Below are 19,043 nucleotides of genomic sequence, written 5' to 3' on the forward strand. Positions count from 1 at the left end.
AGCCAGGGGGAGTGGCCATGGGCAGTTGGCTGGCCAGCCCCACCTCTGATGGGGTGGGGGGGCGCGATCAGGGGAGGGGCCGGCCAAGTGGGGGGGCTGGGCATGGTTGGCTGGCCGGTCCACTGGCCCTGCCCCCTGGTCAAACTCCCAATCAAGGGGTCAATTTCCATATTAGTCTTTTATTATATAAGATAGTTCTGTTAGCATTTTAGACTTAGCATCAATTCATCTCTCATTATTAGTGTTTGTTTTAACTTGTAACTATAGCAAAAGTCTTTTAGACATCTCTACCAACACTATCTTCCAAATCACAAGCTTTTTTTAAAATTAAGTGATTCATGATTTTATGATTCATCAAACTGTATCAAATCCATGGGAGAGTGTTTCTGATATACTTTTTTTGCTGGCTACCAATAAAATTAATACTTTATTTGACTTAATTAGAAACTTTCTTTTCTGCATGTCGAGTAGTAGGTGACTTAGTTTTACTAAGGAAAATTATTTTTAGTTACTAGTGTCCTTGTCCTCTTCCAACCCATATAGCAAGGAGCAGTCCATAATAAATTAAAATATGCTATTTTAGGAGGGATCTGAAAGTGTGTTGAAGCCTCCAAACAAGGAGAAAAGCAAAGACTGAACTAGGAGCTCAAGACTACATGAAACTGAATATATACACATACACATATACATATACATATACATATACATATACATATACATGTATGTATATTCACAATCACTATACACACACACACACACACACACACACACACCAGGTATACTGGTTAATAATGAGGATTTTGTAATCAAAGAAAACACGATAATTTCAAGAGAAACATCAAAAGTGCTTTAAGGTAAATTGTGGATGCCATCCCAATAGAACTTTTCTTGTTTTGAGGCAAAGCATTCAGAGACCCAATTTTCCACTTCTTCATTTTGAAGTGCTGCTCAGAAAGTGTGTGTGCCATCAATCGAAACAAGTGGTATATTGAAGGAGCAAGATCTGGTGAATACAGTAGGTGGGTTAATACTTCCTAGGCAAGAGTTTTTAACATGTCTTTAACTGGTTTTGAAGTGTGTGATGGTGTGTCATCATGAAGCAAAATTACTTTGCCATGCCTTCTGGCCCGTTCTGTTTGTGGTTCACATTGATTATTTGTTGTTGGTAGCGATCAGTATTAATGGTTTCACCTGGTTTTAGAAGCTCATAATACACCACACCTTCTTGATCCCACCAAACGCAGAGCGCTGTCTTCTTTCCGAAGCCAGTTGGCCTTGCAGTCGATGTTGATGGTTGACCTGGATCAACCCATGATTTTGTGCATTTGGGATTCTCAAAATAAATCCACTTTTCATCGTGTCACAATTCAATGCAAAAAATATTTTCTTTCGTGCCATTGAAGCAACATCTTACTGGTGACTTTTCAGTTTTCCATTTGTCTTTGGTTCAGTTGATGTGGCGCCCACTTTCCTTCCTTTAAAATCTTTCCCATTGCTTGTAAACGATCGGAAATTGTTTGCTGAGCAACGTTTAATCTTTCTGCAAGTTGTTTTTGAGTTTGACACGCATCTTCATCCAATAATGCTTGTAATTGTTGGACTTCAAACTTTTTCGGTTGACCTGGACGTTCTTTGTCTGTCACATTGAAATCATCACTTTTAAAGCACTTAAACCAGCGTTCACACGTATCTTGAGATGGAACATGTTCACCATAAGCTCCCTGAAGTATGTGATAACTTTCAGCAGCACTTTTCTTCAAAATAAAGTAATTAATTAAAACTTCCCGCAAATGCTCTTTTTTTGGCATGAAATTCGACATTTTTAAGCGTAAAAATATCTATGATGTTAACACCTTCAGCAGATTTGACACATGAAGTTTTGAAGCTTGCTGTCAATACAACAAAATAGCATACATATCAAATCGCATATATATCAACACTAGAGGCCCGATGCACAAAATTCATGCATGGGGAGGGGTCCCTCAGCCCAGCCTGCACCCTCTCCAATCTGGAACCCCTTGGGGGATGTCCAACTTCCAGTTTAGGCCCGATCCCGGGGATTGGGCCAAAACTGGCAGTTGGACATCCCTCTCACAATCCTGGACCACTGGCTCCTAATCGCTCACCTGCTTGCCTGCCTGGTCGCCCCTAACTTCCCCCCTGCTGCCAACCTGATTGTCCCTCACTGCCTCTGCATGCCAGCCTGATCGCCCCTAACTGCCCCCCCTACCTGCCTGGTTGCCCCTAACTGCCCCCTGCTGCTGGCCAGGTCGCTCCCAACTGCCCCCTCTCTGCCAGCCTGGTTGCTCCTAACTGTCCCCCCTGCTGCCGCTGGCCTGGTCACCCCTTACTTCCCCCCTAGCTGACCTGGTCGCCCCCCAACTGCCCCCTCTGCCAGCCTGGTCACCCCTAACTGCCTTCCACTGCTGGCCTAGTTGCCCCTCACTGCCCCCCCCCACCACCACCAGCCTAATCACCCCCCTTGCCGGCCTGGTTGCCTCTTACTGCCCCCGCTGCTGGCCTGGTTGCCCCCAACTGCCCTCCCTCACAGCCCCCCTGCTGGACTGGTCGCCCCATGCAGCCTGCTGTTCAGTCATTTGGTTGTCCCTCACTAACCCCCCTGCCGGCCTGGTCATAGGCAGGCATCTTGTGAGAGCATGAGGGTTAATTTGCATATTCTTTATTATATAGGATATGTGTAACTCCATCTCTTGAAAATATCCACATTATTAACCAGTACACCTATATATAACTATATATCTATATCTATATCTAGAGAGAGAGAGAGAGAGAGAGAGAGAGAGAGAGAGAGAGTCTTAAGTTGGTGTATGGAATAGATCCAGATCCAATAGTTAACTTTTGAATCTTGAAAAGGTAATAATAATTTAGATTACTTTCTTTTTTTTTTAATATATTTTATTGATTTTTTACAGAGAGGAAGGGAGAGAGATAGAGAGTCGGAAACATCGATGAGAGAGAAACATCGATCATCTGCCTCCTGCACATCTCCTACTGGGGATATGCCCGCAACCCAGGTACATGCCCCTGACCGGAATCGAACCTGGGACCTTTCAGTCCGCAGGCCGACGCTCTATCCACTGAGCCTAACCGGTTTCGGCACTTTCTTTTCTTTTCTTTCCTTTTACTTTAAATTGATTTTAGAGCGAGAGGAAGGGAAAAGGTGAGAGACAGAGAGAAACAGCAATCTGTTGCCTTCTGCACATGCCCCAACCTGGGGATCAAACCTGCAATCTAGGTATGTATTCTGATCAGGAATCGAACCTGTGACCTTTCTGTGTGTGGGATGACACACCAATGACTGAGCCACATTGGCCAGGGATAGATCACTTTTTGATGCACTCCAAGGCCCAGCTAAAATTACTCCTCATTTAGGAAGCCTCAGATGTGATCTCCCATCCCTCTACATTCTCCCATTTATCTATACTTCACTTCTAGTGTGGATCATTTTCTACTTTGTATGATAGTCATTTGCCTGATTATTCTTTGCTCACCACCTCTAACCTCCACGTCTGACTCACCTCTGCACTCCCACAGCACCTGGCAAATCAAATTTCTTTACCTAAGGTAAGTGCTCTACAAGGATTCCTGAAATAAACGTTTATCAGTTCACAACTATTTTCAAAACCGATGGACACATCGGTTATAAACCATCCTTAAACAACTTTCTTGACTGCCCAAAATAAACAATAGTTAAGTAGATCAATATTTGACTTTCTCATAGTGGCAGTTTTAGAAATTTCATTGTACTAGTAAGTCTTAAGACATTGTTTTCTTCACTTCTTCCCTTAAGAAACCACCATTGATTTCCCCTTATATTAACATTTTCCTTTAAAAAAAATAGCCTTTCTCATTTTCTTAAAAAATAACAAATTTATTTCCCATTAAATGTTTGTATATAAATATTTAGAATCACAAATGCCAGTTTATTTTTTCTAAAAAAAAAATTTTTTTATTGCTAAGTGTACGGTGTGATGAATTTTCACAAACTGAACACACACTTCTAACCAACACCTGCATTAAGAAACGGATTATTATTTGCCTCTCAGAGACTCCCCTCTGGTTTCATGGTGACATTTTGACTTCTTTTTGGGGGGAAAGGGGAAGAAATTCTCATCAATATCTAGCATTTTTGTATTGTTTCCAAGTTTTTAAATATATATGGTTATATATGTCTCTACTTATTTTTGCCATGTATCTAATTAAGACACTTTATTTTATTTTTTTTAAATATATTTTATTGACTTTTTACAGAGAGGAAGGGAGAGGGATGGAGAGTTAGAAACATCGATGAGAGAGAAACATCGATCAACTGCCTCCTGCACACTCCCCACTGGGGATGTGCCCGCAACCAAGGTACATGCCCTTGACTGGAATCGAACCTGGGACCCTTGAGTCCACAGGCCAATGCTCTATCCACTGAGCCAAACTGGTTAGGGCTCTAATTAAGACATTTTAGCACTTACATTATATTAAGTACTTTTGTAAGTCTTTACTAGTAAACTATGCAGTTGGAAAGATATTGTCCAAAACCAAGGATGTTTGATATTTATTTTTATGAAAAGAAACTTCAATTTCTTTGCCTAAAAAATCCTGTTGCAAAAATAAAGTCCAGCCTAAGGTTTTGGGAATCTTTGTTCTCCACTATGATGTGATGAATTTTTATTTTTTGTTTGACTTCATTAGTAAAATTTAGGATGAGTGCAGTAGAACACTAGATTACATTGGGTTTTCATGTTTTTTAAGTCACTTTTCTAAGTAGGTTGCTTTGTTAAGAGATATGTTGTTGATTTTCAGTCTGCTATATGAGCACTATTTGCTTGCTGTACTTTGTTTTTGTAAACATTTTGTAACACCCATGTCCTGGGAGGATAGTTTCTAGTGCGCTTTGGGGGAGGTAATATTGTCCTAAAGTTAATTATAATGTTTTAACCTCAGGCAAAATGAATCAGTTTTGATAATCTAGTAATTCCAGTTTTTGTTATATACAGACCAAGGTTCCGCCCCCCCCCCCCACACACACACACACACTCTAAACCCCCCAAATGAGTTGATAAACCTGAAGGAAACCATTTCCATTGAAAGAGAACAGATGAAATGTAACCTAGCCTATTATGCACAAAACTCTGGAGCTATCTCTACAGGGATTTGGAAACCTAAATCTTTAAGCAGTAGCTTTGTGAATTGGATAGGACAAGTAGAACAAACTCAGTGAGATGAGAGGTTTTCATAATCCAATACAATGAAGTCAGTTGTCTAAGCATTTATTAAACACCAACACACACACACACACACACACACACACACACACTATTGAGATGGCCTGGCCCATGTGGCTCAGTTGGTTGAGCATCATTTCATGCACCTATAGGTCACTGGTTCAATTCCCAGTCAGGGCACATGCCTGGGTTGCTGGTAGGGGGCATGCAGAAGGCGGCCAATTTATGGTTCTCTCTCATGGATGCTTCTCCCTTTCCCTTCCTTCTCTCTCTAAAATCAATAAAAACATATTTAAAATAAACTATTGAGGTCACACGTTATGTTGGTAGGGTGAGCATCTTGAGAGCACCTATCTGTGTGTACACATGCGGACAAAGAAGAAAACAAACCTGGTGGTAAATCCAGGCAAAAGCGACAAGGTAGGCATCTTAGTTTACTCTGATAAAAAGGCCCAGAACTCCTCATTTCCTAAACATTTGTAAGGTAATATCACACACACATACAAGAGTAGATCTAGCCCTAACTGATTTGGCTCAGTTGATAGAGCGTCAGCTGCAGACTGAAGGGTCCCAGGTTCAATTCCGGTCGAGAGCATGTACCTTGGTTGTGGGCACATCCCCAGTGTGTGTGTGTGGGGGGGGGGGGGGCGGGGGGCGGTGCAGGAGGCAGCTGATTGATGTTCCTTTCTCATCGATGTTTCTGACTCTCTATCCCTCTCCTTTCTTCTCTGTAAAAAATCAATAAAATTTTAAAAGGAGTAGATCTAATATATTCATATAGTTTAAAGAATAAGACAAACATACTCCCATCCCACTTAACAAGTAGTGCGTTTGTTGATGCTCTGGAAGCCCCTGTGAGTCCTCCATGATCACATCCCCTCTTTTCCCTGATGGAAGTACCCACTCTGACTTTGGCTTCTCATTCCCTTATTTTTCTAGTTTTGCCATGTTTATATTCCTAAACAATTTATTATTTAGTTTTGAATGATTTTTTAAAATTGTTTTTGTTAATTTCCTCTTTGGGTTGTTCTTTTCATGCGTGAGTAAACACAATTGATTTTTTTTTACACTTAGCACTTCATTTATTGGTTGATTGATTAATTCTCACCCGAGCATATTTTCCCATTGATCTTTAGAGAGAGTGGAAGGGAGGGGGAGAGACACACAGAGAGAAACATTGATGTGAGAGAGACACATCAGTTGTTTGCCTCCCACACGCACCCCGACCAGAGCCATGAACTGAGCCTGCAACAGAGGTATATACCCTGGAACGGAATCAAACCCAAGACTTTTCAGTCTGTGGGCCTAGCTCTATCCACTGAGCCAAAGCGGCTAGGACTAGTTTTGAATATTTTTAAATGTGTTATAAATGGAACCAAACTGACTTTACCCTTCTTTAATTTTTTTCTTTTAAATTAACATTATGCTTATGAGCATTTTAATTGTTGCATGGTATCCTATCATGTAAATGCACATAATTCTATTTATTCATTTTCTTGTGGATGGACTTTTGGATGGTTTCATTTTGGGCTGCTACAAACAGTAGCGCTATCGATATACTTGTTCTTATCTCACAATGAGAATTCCTCCAGGATATATTATTTGGAATGGAATTGCCAGGTCATAATATCTTCAACTTTACCAGGTAGTACCTCATTAATTATTTTTTGCTTAGTTTGAAAGGCTGGGGTTGCCAGATTTAGCAAATAAAAATATAGGACACTCAGTTAAATTTGAATTTCACATAAACAACAGATGCGGTAATTTTTTTTTAGTATAAGTATGATCCATGAAAAATTTATATTTCATCTGGCAACTCTAACAAGGTCACTAAACTTTACCAAGTCACAAATATTGGGCAATGAAGGGTCAGAGTGCAGGGGGTAGAGTGTTTGGTCCTTTCTTCCTCTGCTAGAGTGGCCTACCCAGTTGTTTACCAGCAGGTTAGCTCAAGGGGCTCAAGCGCTTGCTAACTAGCTACATGGTTAATTGATTGGCTCAACAAACATGTCTTCGGCATTGACTGTATCCAGGCAGGAGCTAGATGTTGGGAATACAGCTGAAAACATGATAAACAGGTCCTTGCCCTCTTTAGGTGTAGCCAAGGTGGAGAAATGGAGGTTAATAAGGTAATGATCTTTGTCTATGGGAACAGTGGTGTGCTGGTGAGGAAGCCTGGATTTGTAGCTTTTGTAGACTTTGGAGTCATAAATACACTTCCTATGGCCAATTTCAAACGACCAATGTGACACCATTGAACTGGGTTGGGAGAGGTGTACACAATCTGCTCTCTGGGCAGTATGGACTGGCTCCAGCATTCCACTGCATGGGGGCGCACTTAGAAGGACACTTCCTCCATCTCTGGGCTCATTTCTGGTTGGCTTATGGGGAAGGGGCTTAAGCATTATTTCCTTAAATGGAGAAGGAATCAAATGCTAAGAGGTATAAAAGACATTTGTTATATTTATAATATTGGATGCTTCATAAATATTTTTACTATGGTATATAGAGGAGAGCCTAATAAACATAGTTGTAAATTATGATGATTTATGTACAGATCAGAGCTCAGAGCTCCCCTTTTGCATTTGACCTTCTACATGGAGACACTTGAAGACCTCTTCTGCATTGCTCCCTCACCTGCACCCCAGCTCATTAACCGTCATCATTCATTCATTCCACAAACGCTGACAGAGCCCTTGGTTTCTGCCACACACTGTACTAGGGCTTGAGTCCCTGTCATCATGGAGCACTCGATTCACAGAAAGAACACTTTCCTCTCCGCAGTTCTTTCAAGGCAGGTTTACTGCACTCTCTCTCCTTTCACTTGCTCAGCTCACTCCCGTGTTTTCATGCTGACTTTCTTTCTGGGAATATTTCCCCCAAGAAAGCTTGCCACAACCCCTTTCCAATCGTCTTCTCTTGAGATTTCTCCTGCATCACAGAGTGGCAAGTGTTCCTTTCTATCTGAATCAGAACTCTCCGGACTTTTCTGTATCTTTTCCCATTGTGCAAGCTATCACTCTATCAAGTATTTTTTGAATGCCTATGTACTAATCAATGTGTAAGGTATGGGGGAGCCTCTACTTACCACTTCACAGTTTTCATTAATCATTTTATAAAATTATGTATTCACACAATTTGTGTTCAGGCCCTTTTAAAACTTAAATTACTTAAGAAATACATGACTTGCCCTGGCTGGCATGACTCAGTTGGGTGTCATCCTGTGAACTGAAAGGTTGCAGGGTTGATTCTGGGTTTTTGGGCTGGATTCCCGATAGGGAACATGCAGAAGGCAGCCTATCAATGTTTTTCTCCCTCTCCCTTCCTCTCTCTCTACAAAAAATAAATAAATAAATAAATAAATAAATAAATAAATAAAAATAAAAGTCTTAAAAAGAAAAGAAATACAAGATTCATTATACAAAAATATTTAAAGCATAAAGGAGGAAAGAATAATGAGTTGATCTGACAACTCACAAATAGCCATTATTAAGTTTTTGGGTTCATTCATGTAGCCATTTGTTATGTATACTTACAAATTGGGATCATACCCATTTTTTTCATTTACTATTATGTGAAAATGTTATCTTTTTCAGCGTTCTTTGAAGACATGATTTTAAATGACGGCATGACATTTCATTTTCAGGCTAAGCCACGCATGATTTATTTAATTAGTTCCCTGTTGCTGGCAGTAGCCTTTTTATAAGTAAGTTAGTGTTGACTATCTTTATCTTAAGCTACAAGAAAGCCAGAATTGATCATTTAATTGTCCTTCCTCAGCAGCATTCATAACAAAATATAGCTAAAGTAAGTGGATTAAGTATATGCTGTGATCCTCTAGTTACCATTTAAAATAAAAGGAGTCAGTCTGCATAAAAAGTAACCCAGATTTGTATAGGCAGCCAGAAGCTCTGAGAGAGTTGGGAGGAAGATCACCTACCATCTGTCTTTCGTGAGAGGAGCTGAGCTTTGTTTTAGATCTTGGGATTGTTAGGAGTTTTAGGGAACACCTAAAACTTCTTTACTTCTTTTTTGAGCCAAGGATTGTTACCTGCTGGGACTAATAACCAGATCTCTTGACTTCCTTCCTGTCTGTGCTCTTTTCACCACAATCAGCTGACTAAGCCAAGTCTTAAAATACAGAAAGAGTATATTTACATACATTTACCTACATGTTGTTATAGAAACTGTTTCCCCTTCTAGTGCATGTACTTGGGTAAAAAAAAAAAATTTTTTTTTGGTAAGGTTCTAGGGATGTATTCAAGAGAAAGCAAGTAATAGTCAAAAAAGTGGAAACACAAATGTCCAGCAACAGGTGAATGGATAAGTAAGGTGTGGTATATTCACACGATGGAATACTCAGCAATAAAAGGAAATGAATTATTGGTAAATACAGCAATGCAGATGAATCTCAACATAACTTTGTTGAGTAAAATAAGCCACACAAAAGAGTATAAACTGTGTGAGTCCACTTATCTAAAATTCTGGAAAATGCAAACTAATCTAAGTGACAGGAAGCAGGTCTGTGGTTACTTGGGAAGGGAGTGGAGTGGAAGGGGATCCTCAAGAGTATAGGGCTCTAGCTGGTTTGGCTCAGTGGATACAGCATCCGCCTGGGGGCTCAAGGGTCCCAGGTTCCATTCTGGTCAAGGGCACATTCCTGGGTTGTGGGCTCTGTCCCCAGTGGGAGGCGTGCAGGAGGCAGCCGATCAATGATTCTCTCTCTCATTTATGTTTCCCCCTCTCTCCCTCTTTCTCTGAATTCAATAAAAATATATTTTTAAAATATGGTATAGGAAACTTTGGAGGCTGACGGATACACTCATTATCTTGATTGTAAAAATAGTTTCAGGAGTGTGTACACGTCAAAACTTACCAAATTGTACACTTTAAATTTGTGCAGTTTATGTATGTCAATTAAATCTCCCGAAAGTTTAATTTGTGAGATCTACCTATTAACTTTGAAAAACAGAACAAGACTAGAAACTCGCTGAAGAATCTGAAGCCTAAGAAAACTAAAATTACTTCTGCAGATAACTGACAACCAAGGTTCTATTCTAGTATGATAGTTTATCTGAACAGAACATTACTGTGAGAAATGCAAAGTCATAAAAATAAAAAATGACACTTTTGTGTCCCCCCCCCCTCTGGCCCCCAGTAATCTTGCCATTTCCTCATGCCTGTACAGTTGCTTTATAGCATAATCTTTTTGTTCTATTCAAGTTGGTTTTTTGAAGAGAGCAATAACCTTGTTGTATTTTTCCTGAACCATTAGACTGCTCTTTTATGTACAAGATGCCCAGTCTCTGGTGTGTCTTGTACGTACGTGGGTGTGCAGAAAGCTACACTATATAAATTGAAGCAAATGCTGTTATTTTGCCTTGGGGGTTTGTAGTCGGGACTCAGCAGCGGCACTGGAAACAAACTGGAACTTTCTAGAAACAATGCCCTTTTCTACAAGATGCACATTGGATAGCTTTCCTTAAATATGTGAATTCAGTAATCAAATTTGTCTATTTAGATTTTCCACTTACTGTTTTAAAATAAAGAAGTGCTACACCACACATACGGTGCACAACACCGGAAAAGATCCCATGTCAGAAAACAAAGTTTTATTTTTATTTCCACACTCCACCCTCAACTTATTTTCTCAGCATTTTCCGGTAAGGACTCCCATTCTGCAGACGGGGAGACGCACATTTTGTTCGTGTTTTTTTTTTTTTTTTTTGCTCAGGACAGATGGGTAGGAAAGAAGCAACTCTCAACTTTTCAGTTCCATTTTGAGCAAGGATCACACGGACCTCCCGACAACCGGGAGCCCGGCGAGAGCGGCGGCGGTTCTCCCCGGGCGGGCCGGGTGTGGGTCGGGATCCAGGCGCGCGGCCGCGGCGGAGGGGGAGTCAGGTGGCAGCGGGAGCCGGGTCGGCGCGGCGGGCGGGCGGGCGGGCGGGCGGGGAGCGTGCGGGGCGCGCCTCCCTCCGGCCGGCGCGGGGAGGTGGCCCGGCGCCCGCCCGGGAGTCCGCCGGCCGGGGGCTCCCGCGCCGAGCCGCGATCCGCGGGTGCGCCAGGGGCGCCCGCATCTCCTCCCTCGCGTGCTCCCTCCCTCCCCACGCCCGCCCCTACCCCCTGGCAGGTCCCTCCCCCACGCCTGCTCCCGCGGCCGCCGCCGCCGCCGCTACCGGAGGCGCAGGAGCCTCGCGATAGTGTTTGCACAGGCGGCGCGTGACGCCGCCGCCGCCTGTAACTGATGCAGAGGTTACCCCGCCGCCTCAGCCGCCACCCACCGCCCGCCGCCGCCGCCGCCACCGCCACCCGGGCGACGCCGGGGGCCGACGCACTGCAGAGGTGCCGGCAGGTTCCGCCCGCGGAAGTCTCCTCGCCCGGCGCAGCCCGCGCTCCGACGCCGGCCCCGGCGGACGCCCCCTCGACGCCTCCGCCGCCGCGCTCCTTCCCTCCGCCTCTCAGCCGGCGCGCCCGCCAGCTCCCTCGCTTCTCCCCCCTTCCCTCCTCCCCGTCCCCTCTCCTCCCCTCACCTCTTCCCTCGCCACCTCCCCCCTCCTCGGCTTCCTTCCCCCATCCCCTCGCCTCTCCCCTCCCTGCCCTCGCGCTCTCGCTCGCCCTCCGCGCGGCCCCCGCCATGACGGAGGCGGGTGCCGGTGCTGTTGCCGCCGCTGCCGTCGCAGGGGGGGAGCCGGGTTCCCAGAAAGTAGCTTGATGAGTGTCCAAAGTAGCAGTGGAAGTTTGGAGGGGCCGCCATCTTGGTCCCAGCTCTCCACGTCTCCAACCCCGGGCTCGGCGGCGGCGGCCAGGTCCCTGCTGAATCACACGCCGCCATCCGGGAGGCCCAGGGAAGGTAAGTGCCGTCGCGCCCGCGCCCGCTCGAGGGCCTCCCCTCCCGCGCCGGGGCCCCCGCGACCCCGGGGTGGGGGATGGTGGCGAGGTGGCCGCGAGGCCGCCGGGCTCCGGGGAGGTGGTGCGCTGGCGGCGGGTGGCGAAGGGGACGGGCGAGGGGCTGTGCGCCGGCTGGAGGGCGCGGGGCGCGGCGCGGCGCACACACTCGCCTGGGGGTCCTCGGAGCCGGTCCTCCGGGCTGGGAAGCCTCCCCCCGGACGCGAGCCCCTTTCTGCCCCATTTGCTAGGACACTCCGCACTCTTAACCTCCTGGCCTCCGGTCTCTGGTGGGTTTTCCCTCCCGTTGAAGCTTTCATCCCGAGCCCCCTCCCCTTCCCTCGCGCACTCCTCCCCGAGAGGCGGTCCTCGCTCCGAGCGCGGCGGCTCAGGACCCGGAGGGTGGCCCTAGCCGGCAGGGTCTTTGCCCTGGCAGGAGCGCCGCCGAAATTATCAAAGCCGACTTTGATCCCTTGCCTGGCTCCCAGGAGCCATTGAAAGGAGAGACTTGGGGGGGCGGGGGAGGGGGGGGGGGACGGGCTTTTAACGCCACCCCTTCCGAGGGTTGCAACTTTCCTTCGCCATCACCTCCCCGGGTTTGCACGTTATCTCGTCGCTGCGAGGAGGCTGCTGTTCTTCTCCGACAGGGTCGTGGGTTTTGTGGGAAAGAGCTGCGTAAAGGTGCCTGCAACGCGCACCCGATCGGTGGCAATTGTTTTCTAAGTTTTTGGCTTCTTGCATGCAAGTGTGCCGCCGCCAGATGTAGCAGTTACCCAGCTAGGAAGACACCGGAGTGCTTTCGGCTGAAATTCCAACTTGCTGCATTTAACTTTCAGTATACCACAGAGAATGAGATGTGGGAGAGCACGCATTTATGGGGGAAGAATCAATGTGCATGGAGTCGCGTTTAACGCTCTTTTGTCTGGAAAACGTTGAGCGGCATTCGTCAGCAACTGGGAAATAGGTTGTTCATTCCCAGTTGTGTCACACAAGGAGATTGTAGCCACCTTTAAAACACACACACACAAAAGCAACCGTCTGGCAGTCCAGGAGTCTAGCGAATCATTTCAAGACACCAGGAGCTTTGATTTATGTAGGAATCGGTGGGGTGGATTTATTTAGAAAATATTTTCTGTTTTTACTAAAAGCCTTGACAATTGTTAATCAAGCGTTTTGTGCCCTGAATCCACTGGTTCCGGCAGAGCATTCTTTGTCATTTTGTTCCTGCGAGCATGTGTGAAAGTGACAATAGGCTCAAAGATTGGCATGAATTTGCTCTAGAAAATTCATGGTAAGGTTTGATTTATGGCATCCATTAAACAACGCCGAATACATTGACAGACATTTTCCTCTTTCCATCTCACCCCCACCACTGAGTTCTGATTATTAGAAGATAAAATTTATTGATTAACTCAAATTCAGTGCATATTTTCTTTTTGCATTTGAAAATTTGTAAATGAATGTTTTAAAATCTATTTTGTAAATAGAGCAGCTGGCTCAGCTTTTACTTTTGTCTGTAGTTTCATTAAGATGCTTACTGATAGTGTTACGAATGATAGTTTAATGATTGGGAAAGTCCTTTTTTTAAGGCTTTACCTTTTTTCATGTGGTCATCCATTTCTCAAATATTTATTGAGTCATTTTTGTAAGCTAGCTGCTGTATTAGATATTACTTAGGATATAGTGTTGAATTGTTTATCTGTAACACCTGTTACAGTATTAGTAATTTGGGGGCTGCAAAATCGAGGTTGTGGGTTTCTGAGGTTGCTTCAACTTTAGTTTCAAAAACTTCTCTATTATTCTGCACTTTTCCTGATGTTTGAAAATTTTGAGGGTTGGAATAATTTAGTTTGAACTTCCAAATAACCAGAATTTTCCCAGCAGTTTAGATTATCAGATTTTTATGTAACTTAAACTAGTGAGTTTCTCTATAATTAATGAAATAGCAGGACATGTTTTTGTGAAAGTTATACTTCACCTCAAGTACCTGTATGGTCACAGTGGTATATTTCTTTCTGACCAACTGACATGTAAGTTAAAACTATGTTCTTCCTCCTAAGGTTATATTATTATCTTGAAGCTAAAGTCTGAGCTTTCACTTAATGCTAACAGGAATAGCACATATTAAGACGCAGGTATCAAGATGGAGATGTTTTCTATTGAATGAGGTTTCAGTTTTTAACAAGTGTTTAGCATCTTTCCCAGGTATACATTTAGTATGTTGTTTACATTAATGTTAATTGAGAGAACTTTTGACTTTTGGTGACTACTAGTAAAAATTGTTACTATAAATGGAACTTGAGTGTATGTATGAGGAGAGAACAAACCTTATTTCTTGAAAAACAGCCAATTTAATGTATAATAGGAAATTTAAAAAACTTAAAAGAGATGCACACATGAATATTAACACATATAAAGGTTATTTATATGTGTTGAACTTTTAAGCAAACTTAACTTTGAAAATGGGCTATTTTTAGAGATGTGCCATAAGTAACTGTAAAAATTATTTTGAAGTTTTGATATATTTGAAACCAAAAGATTATAAGCTGATTATTTTCAGTACTCTGTAAGACTTAGGAATTTATTAGAATTTAGAAATTTGTGTTATATAGTGTAGATTTTTTTTCCTTGGGGGTCCCAAAGTCCCAAGACTTTTTCTTTATCAATCTTGAAGTTCTGTAGTTACTGATTTCATGTTGGATCTTTTAAACCTGTGATCTCTGTTCTGTTTCATCTTTTCATAATTGTGATTAAGGAGGTGGGCAGTTAATAAATTAAGTACATTTTCAAATAAAGGTCAGTTTTACTTTGTTGAAGTCTCAAAACTTAGTGTCATATTGGCTAGATGAGCAGTTGGTTTTTGTTTTTGTTTGCATATCAGTACATGGGTACTTTTGAATGGGTTATTGCTAAGAGTCAATAATTATACAAAGATTTATAGTTTTTTGTTCCAGCTTACCAGATATGAATAGATTGCTTTACTTTTATGTAAGTAGTGAAAATAGTTTGGTTAAAAAGATAATATCACAGAATAATTAAACTGTTGCTTTCTGTTTCCATATTTACAGACTGCATCCCTTAAGTAGGAGAATTAAAGTATTTGACTCCAGATGACAGTAATATCTGTAGGGAGATGTTAAAAATAAAAGTGTACCAGATGGCTCTTTAATATCTTGAAGTCACTAGCTGAAAGATGATAGGGTTGGGTGTTTAAGGATTCTAGCTCATGGATATGCTGTAGGTAGGTATTTTTCTTTTTGACCAACTAGCATGCAAGTTAAACTGGTGTTAATCCTCTCTAGGGCTTTATATTTATCCTGAAGTTGTAGTCTTACATTTCACTAATATTAACAAGAATTGCATATATGTATGAATTCCCAGGTATCAAGATGGATACAGTTTCAGAGACACATTTCCATATTAGAGAGAGAAACCCAGGATAGTTAGAGGTCTGGGAGTCTGCCCTTGAGAAGTAGGCTTGCTTTAGCCTATTTGGTCTCAGCACTTCTTTACTCTCAAAAATTATTGAGGACTCCAAAGAGATTTTGTTTATATGGGTTGTGTCTATTGATATTTACTATGTTAGAAATGAAATCACTTACAAAATATTTATTAATTTATATAAAAATAACTAATAATTTTTTAAACTTAGAATAACTATTCTAAAACAAAAACTTTAGTGAAACTAGTGGCATCCTTATATAATAAAAGCGTAGTATGCAAATTGTCCTCAACCAGGAGGTCGTCCAGAGTTTGACCAGGGGGCGGGGCCTGCCAGGGGAAGGCAGGGAGGCCCCAGCTGACAGTGGCAGCTGCTAGGGACCCTACCAGTGCACGAATTTCATGCATCGGCCTCTAGTTGTTTTATATTTTTACAAATCAATTTAATTTCTGGCTTACTAGAAGATAGCTGGATTTTGCTTCTGTTTTCAAGTCTGTTGTGATTGTTTCAAGCTAATCCAGTTTCACGTAGATAGGTAGTTGGAAAAAGTAGGTATTTTAATAGCTTTTTGAGAAGTTGTATATATTCATTTTTAATGTTATACCAAAATTTGACAAGTGGCAATGGTTACATTGCATTCCAGAAATGTCTCTAGGGCCCACAAGAAAACTGTGAACTATACAGTTAGCTTAAGGAAGAGTCTCCTTAGAGGGTGGGAAATAAGCTAGTTTTCATTCAGATATTTCAAGCACAGATAGAAAAGGGAGTACGTTTATTCTCTTATTATTGTATTTTTAAAAATACGTAAATTTCAGAGGAAGTGAGAGCGCATGTGAGAGAGAGAAACATCAGTGATGAGAGAGAATCATTGATCGGCTGCCTCCTGCATGCCCCCCACCAGGGATTGAGCCCACAACCCGTGCATATGCCCTGACTGGGAATTGAACCATTGACCTCCTGGTTCATAGGTCAGCGCTTAACCACAGAGCCATGCCATCTAGGCTATTCTGTTATATTAGAAGATAGACCAGCAGATGGAGGTTCAAAAGGCATATATTGAATTCAGTATAATTTTTTGACAAGAATGTAAGACTGTATAGCAGCTAGACTTATACAACAGTGGAAAGAACTGCCTCTTGAAGTATTTAGCTGTAAGAATTTACAGCAGTCTACAGGGACATTTTAGGGGGAGGCAGAGATAAATTCTGTAGATTCTTATTTTGGGTGCTATTGGATTAAGTTACTTAGGGTCCCATCCAATTAAAAAATGTAAGCATTCTGTGATTCCTTGAAAATCCCTAAATATAGTTAAACTGTACTTATATATATCCATGAATGTTTTTGAATATTCTCCGAAGTCAGTAGTATGAAGCTTTGTTGACTTTATTACTATTTTGCATTTTTATTGTGCTTTCCTCTGAGATTTTTCCTGTATTTTCTGGAACCAACACTATCAGTCTTCCTGAAATCTCTCTGAGTTCCCTGTGAAATATAATAAGTTTTGAAGACATTTTAGGGAATCAGATACTGCTTATGATATAGTTTAGTAGCCTTGTAATATATTTGGGCACAGAAATTTAGCATACTGTTGGGGGCCAGTTTTCAATTTTGATAGAAACTATCAACAGTCTTTATAGTCTTTTATTTGTAATTGTTTATGTGATTGCAGAAGTAATGTTCTAATGGTTTTAAAGCTTAAGTCTGAAAAGAGGACACATAAAGGAAAAGTATTTAAATTGATCTCTCGAATTTAAAAATGCTTATTAAAGACATAAAGAATTTTAATTCTCATCTTGGAGAATTAGAGGCCCAGTGCACGAAATTTGTGCACTTGGAGGGGGTGGGAGGTCCCTCAGCCTGGCCTGTGCCTTCTCACAGTCCGGGACCCCAGGACCCCTCACCAAGAGGATGGGGCCTAAGCCGGCAGTCAGACATTTCTCTCAAAATCCAGGATCCCTCGCTCCTTACTGCCCACCTGCTTGCTCCTTACCACTCTGCTCGCTGCTCCTTAGCACTGCCGCGGAGGCAGGAGAAGCTCCCACTACCATCACTGCGCTCGCCAGCCTTGAGGCTTGTGGTTGAGTAGCCGCTACCTCTGTGGGAGCACACTGACCACCAGGGGGCAGCTCCTGCATTGAGCTTCTGCCACTGGTGGTCAGTGTGCATCATAGCGACTGGTTGTTCCGGTCATTCCGCCATAATGGTCGCTTAGGCTTTTATTATATAGACTAGAGGTCCGGTGCACAAAAATTTGTGCACTCGGGTGGGTGCCTCAGCCCGGCCTGTGCCCTCTCGCAGTCTGGGGCCTCTCGGGGGCCCCTTCCCCTGGCTGCTGGCACCAGTTTTCCTCCGGCGCCCGGAACCCAGGCCTTCGCTCTTCGCCGGGAGGGGCCCGGGCTCCGGGCCCCGGGGGTGTGGCTGAGGCCGGCGCAGCGGGCTTCCCTCTTTGCTCTTCGCTTGCCATGCTGGCCTTCGCTCGCTGCTCCTGCCCGGGGCCAGCCAGCTTCTCTCCGTCACTTGGCGCCTACATACACAGATTAACCGCCATCTTTGTTGGCAGTTAACTGCCCTCTTTCTTGGCAGTTAATTTGCATATCACCCTGATTAGCCAGTGGGAAGCGTAGCGAAGGTACGGTCAATTACCCTTTTTGTCGTTTATTAGATAGGGTTATATAGACTAGAGGTCTGTTGCGTGAAAATCGTGCACTGGGGGGGGTGTCCCTCAGCCCAGCCTGCACCCTCTCCAATCTGGGACCCCTCAAGGGATCGGGCCTAAACGGGCAGTCAGACATACCTCTCACAATCCAGGACTGCTAGTTCCCAACCACTCGTCTGCCTGCCAGCCTGATCACCCCCTAACCACTCCCCTTCCAGCCTGATCGACGCCTAACTGTTGCCCTGCCGGTCCGATCATCCCCAACTGCCCTCCCCTGCTGGCCCGGTTGCCCCCAACTGCCCTCCCCTCCCAGCCCGGTCGCCCCTAACTGCCCTCCCCTGCAGGCCATCTTGTGGCCACGGGCGGGGGGGGGGGCATATTTGTGTGTTGGAGTGATGGTCAATTTGCATACTGGCCATGACTAATTAGCATATCAGGGCTAATTAGAACATCCCTCTCATTTGTGTTGGAGTAATGGCCAATTTGCATAGTAGTAATGACTAATTAGCATATCTGGTCATGACTGAGGGCATCATGACCAATTTGCATATTACCCTTTTATTAGTATAGATAATACATGTAGTATTTGTTATTACCTATAACAATTCACTCTTTGTTTAAATCCTCACCGAGCATATGTTTATTGACGAGAGAGAAAGAAAGAAAAGAAGAGAGAAAGAAAGAAAAGGGAGGGAGGGAGGGAATTCTATCCTTTTACCCAGAATGAAACAACAACCTTTTTGGTGTTTGGGACGCTCTAACTAACTGAGCCACCAGGCCGGAGCAACAATTCACATTTTAATTTTATATGGGACATAAT

General features: G+C 43.4%; 1 protein-coding gene across 1 annotated transcript in view; it reads left to right on the plus strand.

The window, feature by feature from the left end:
* Nucleotides 1-11,271: 11,271 nt before the first annotated feature.
* Nucleotides 11,272-19,043, plus strand: part of TLK1 (tousled like kinase 1) — a 163,116-nt gene continuing 155,344 nt past the window's right edge. The window contains exon 1 of the mRNA XM_081095673.1: nt 11,272-12,090. Coding sequence (XP_080951799.1) covers nt 11,952-12,090 — 139 coding nt within the window. The 5' untranslated portion in view covers nt 11,272-11,951. The remainder of the gene's footprint in view (nt 12,091-19,043) is intronic.

Source organism: Myotis nattereri (assembly GCF_964212035.1).
Source record: "Myotis nattereri genome assembly, chromosome: 7".
NCBI classification, from domain to species: domain Eukaryota; kingdom Metazoa; phylum Chordata; class Mammalia; order Chiroptera; family Vespertilionidae; genus Myotis; species Myotis nattereri.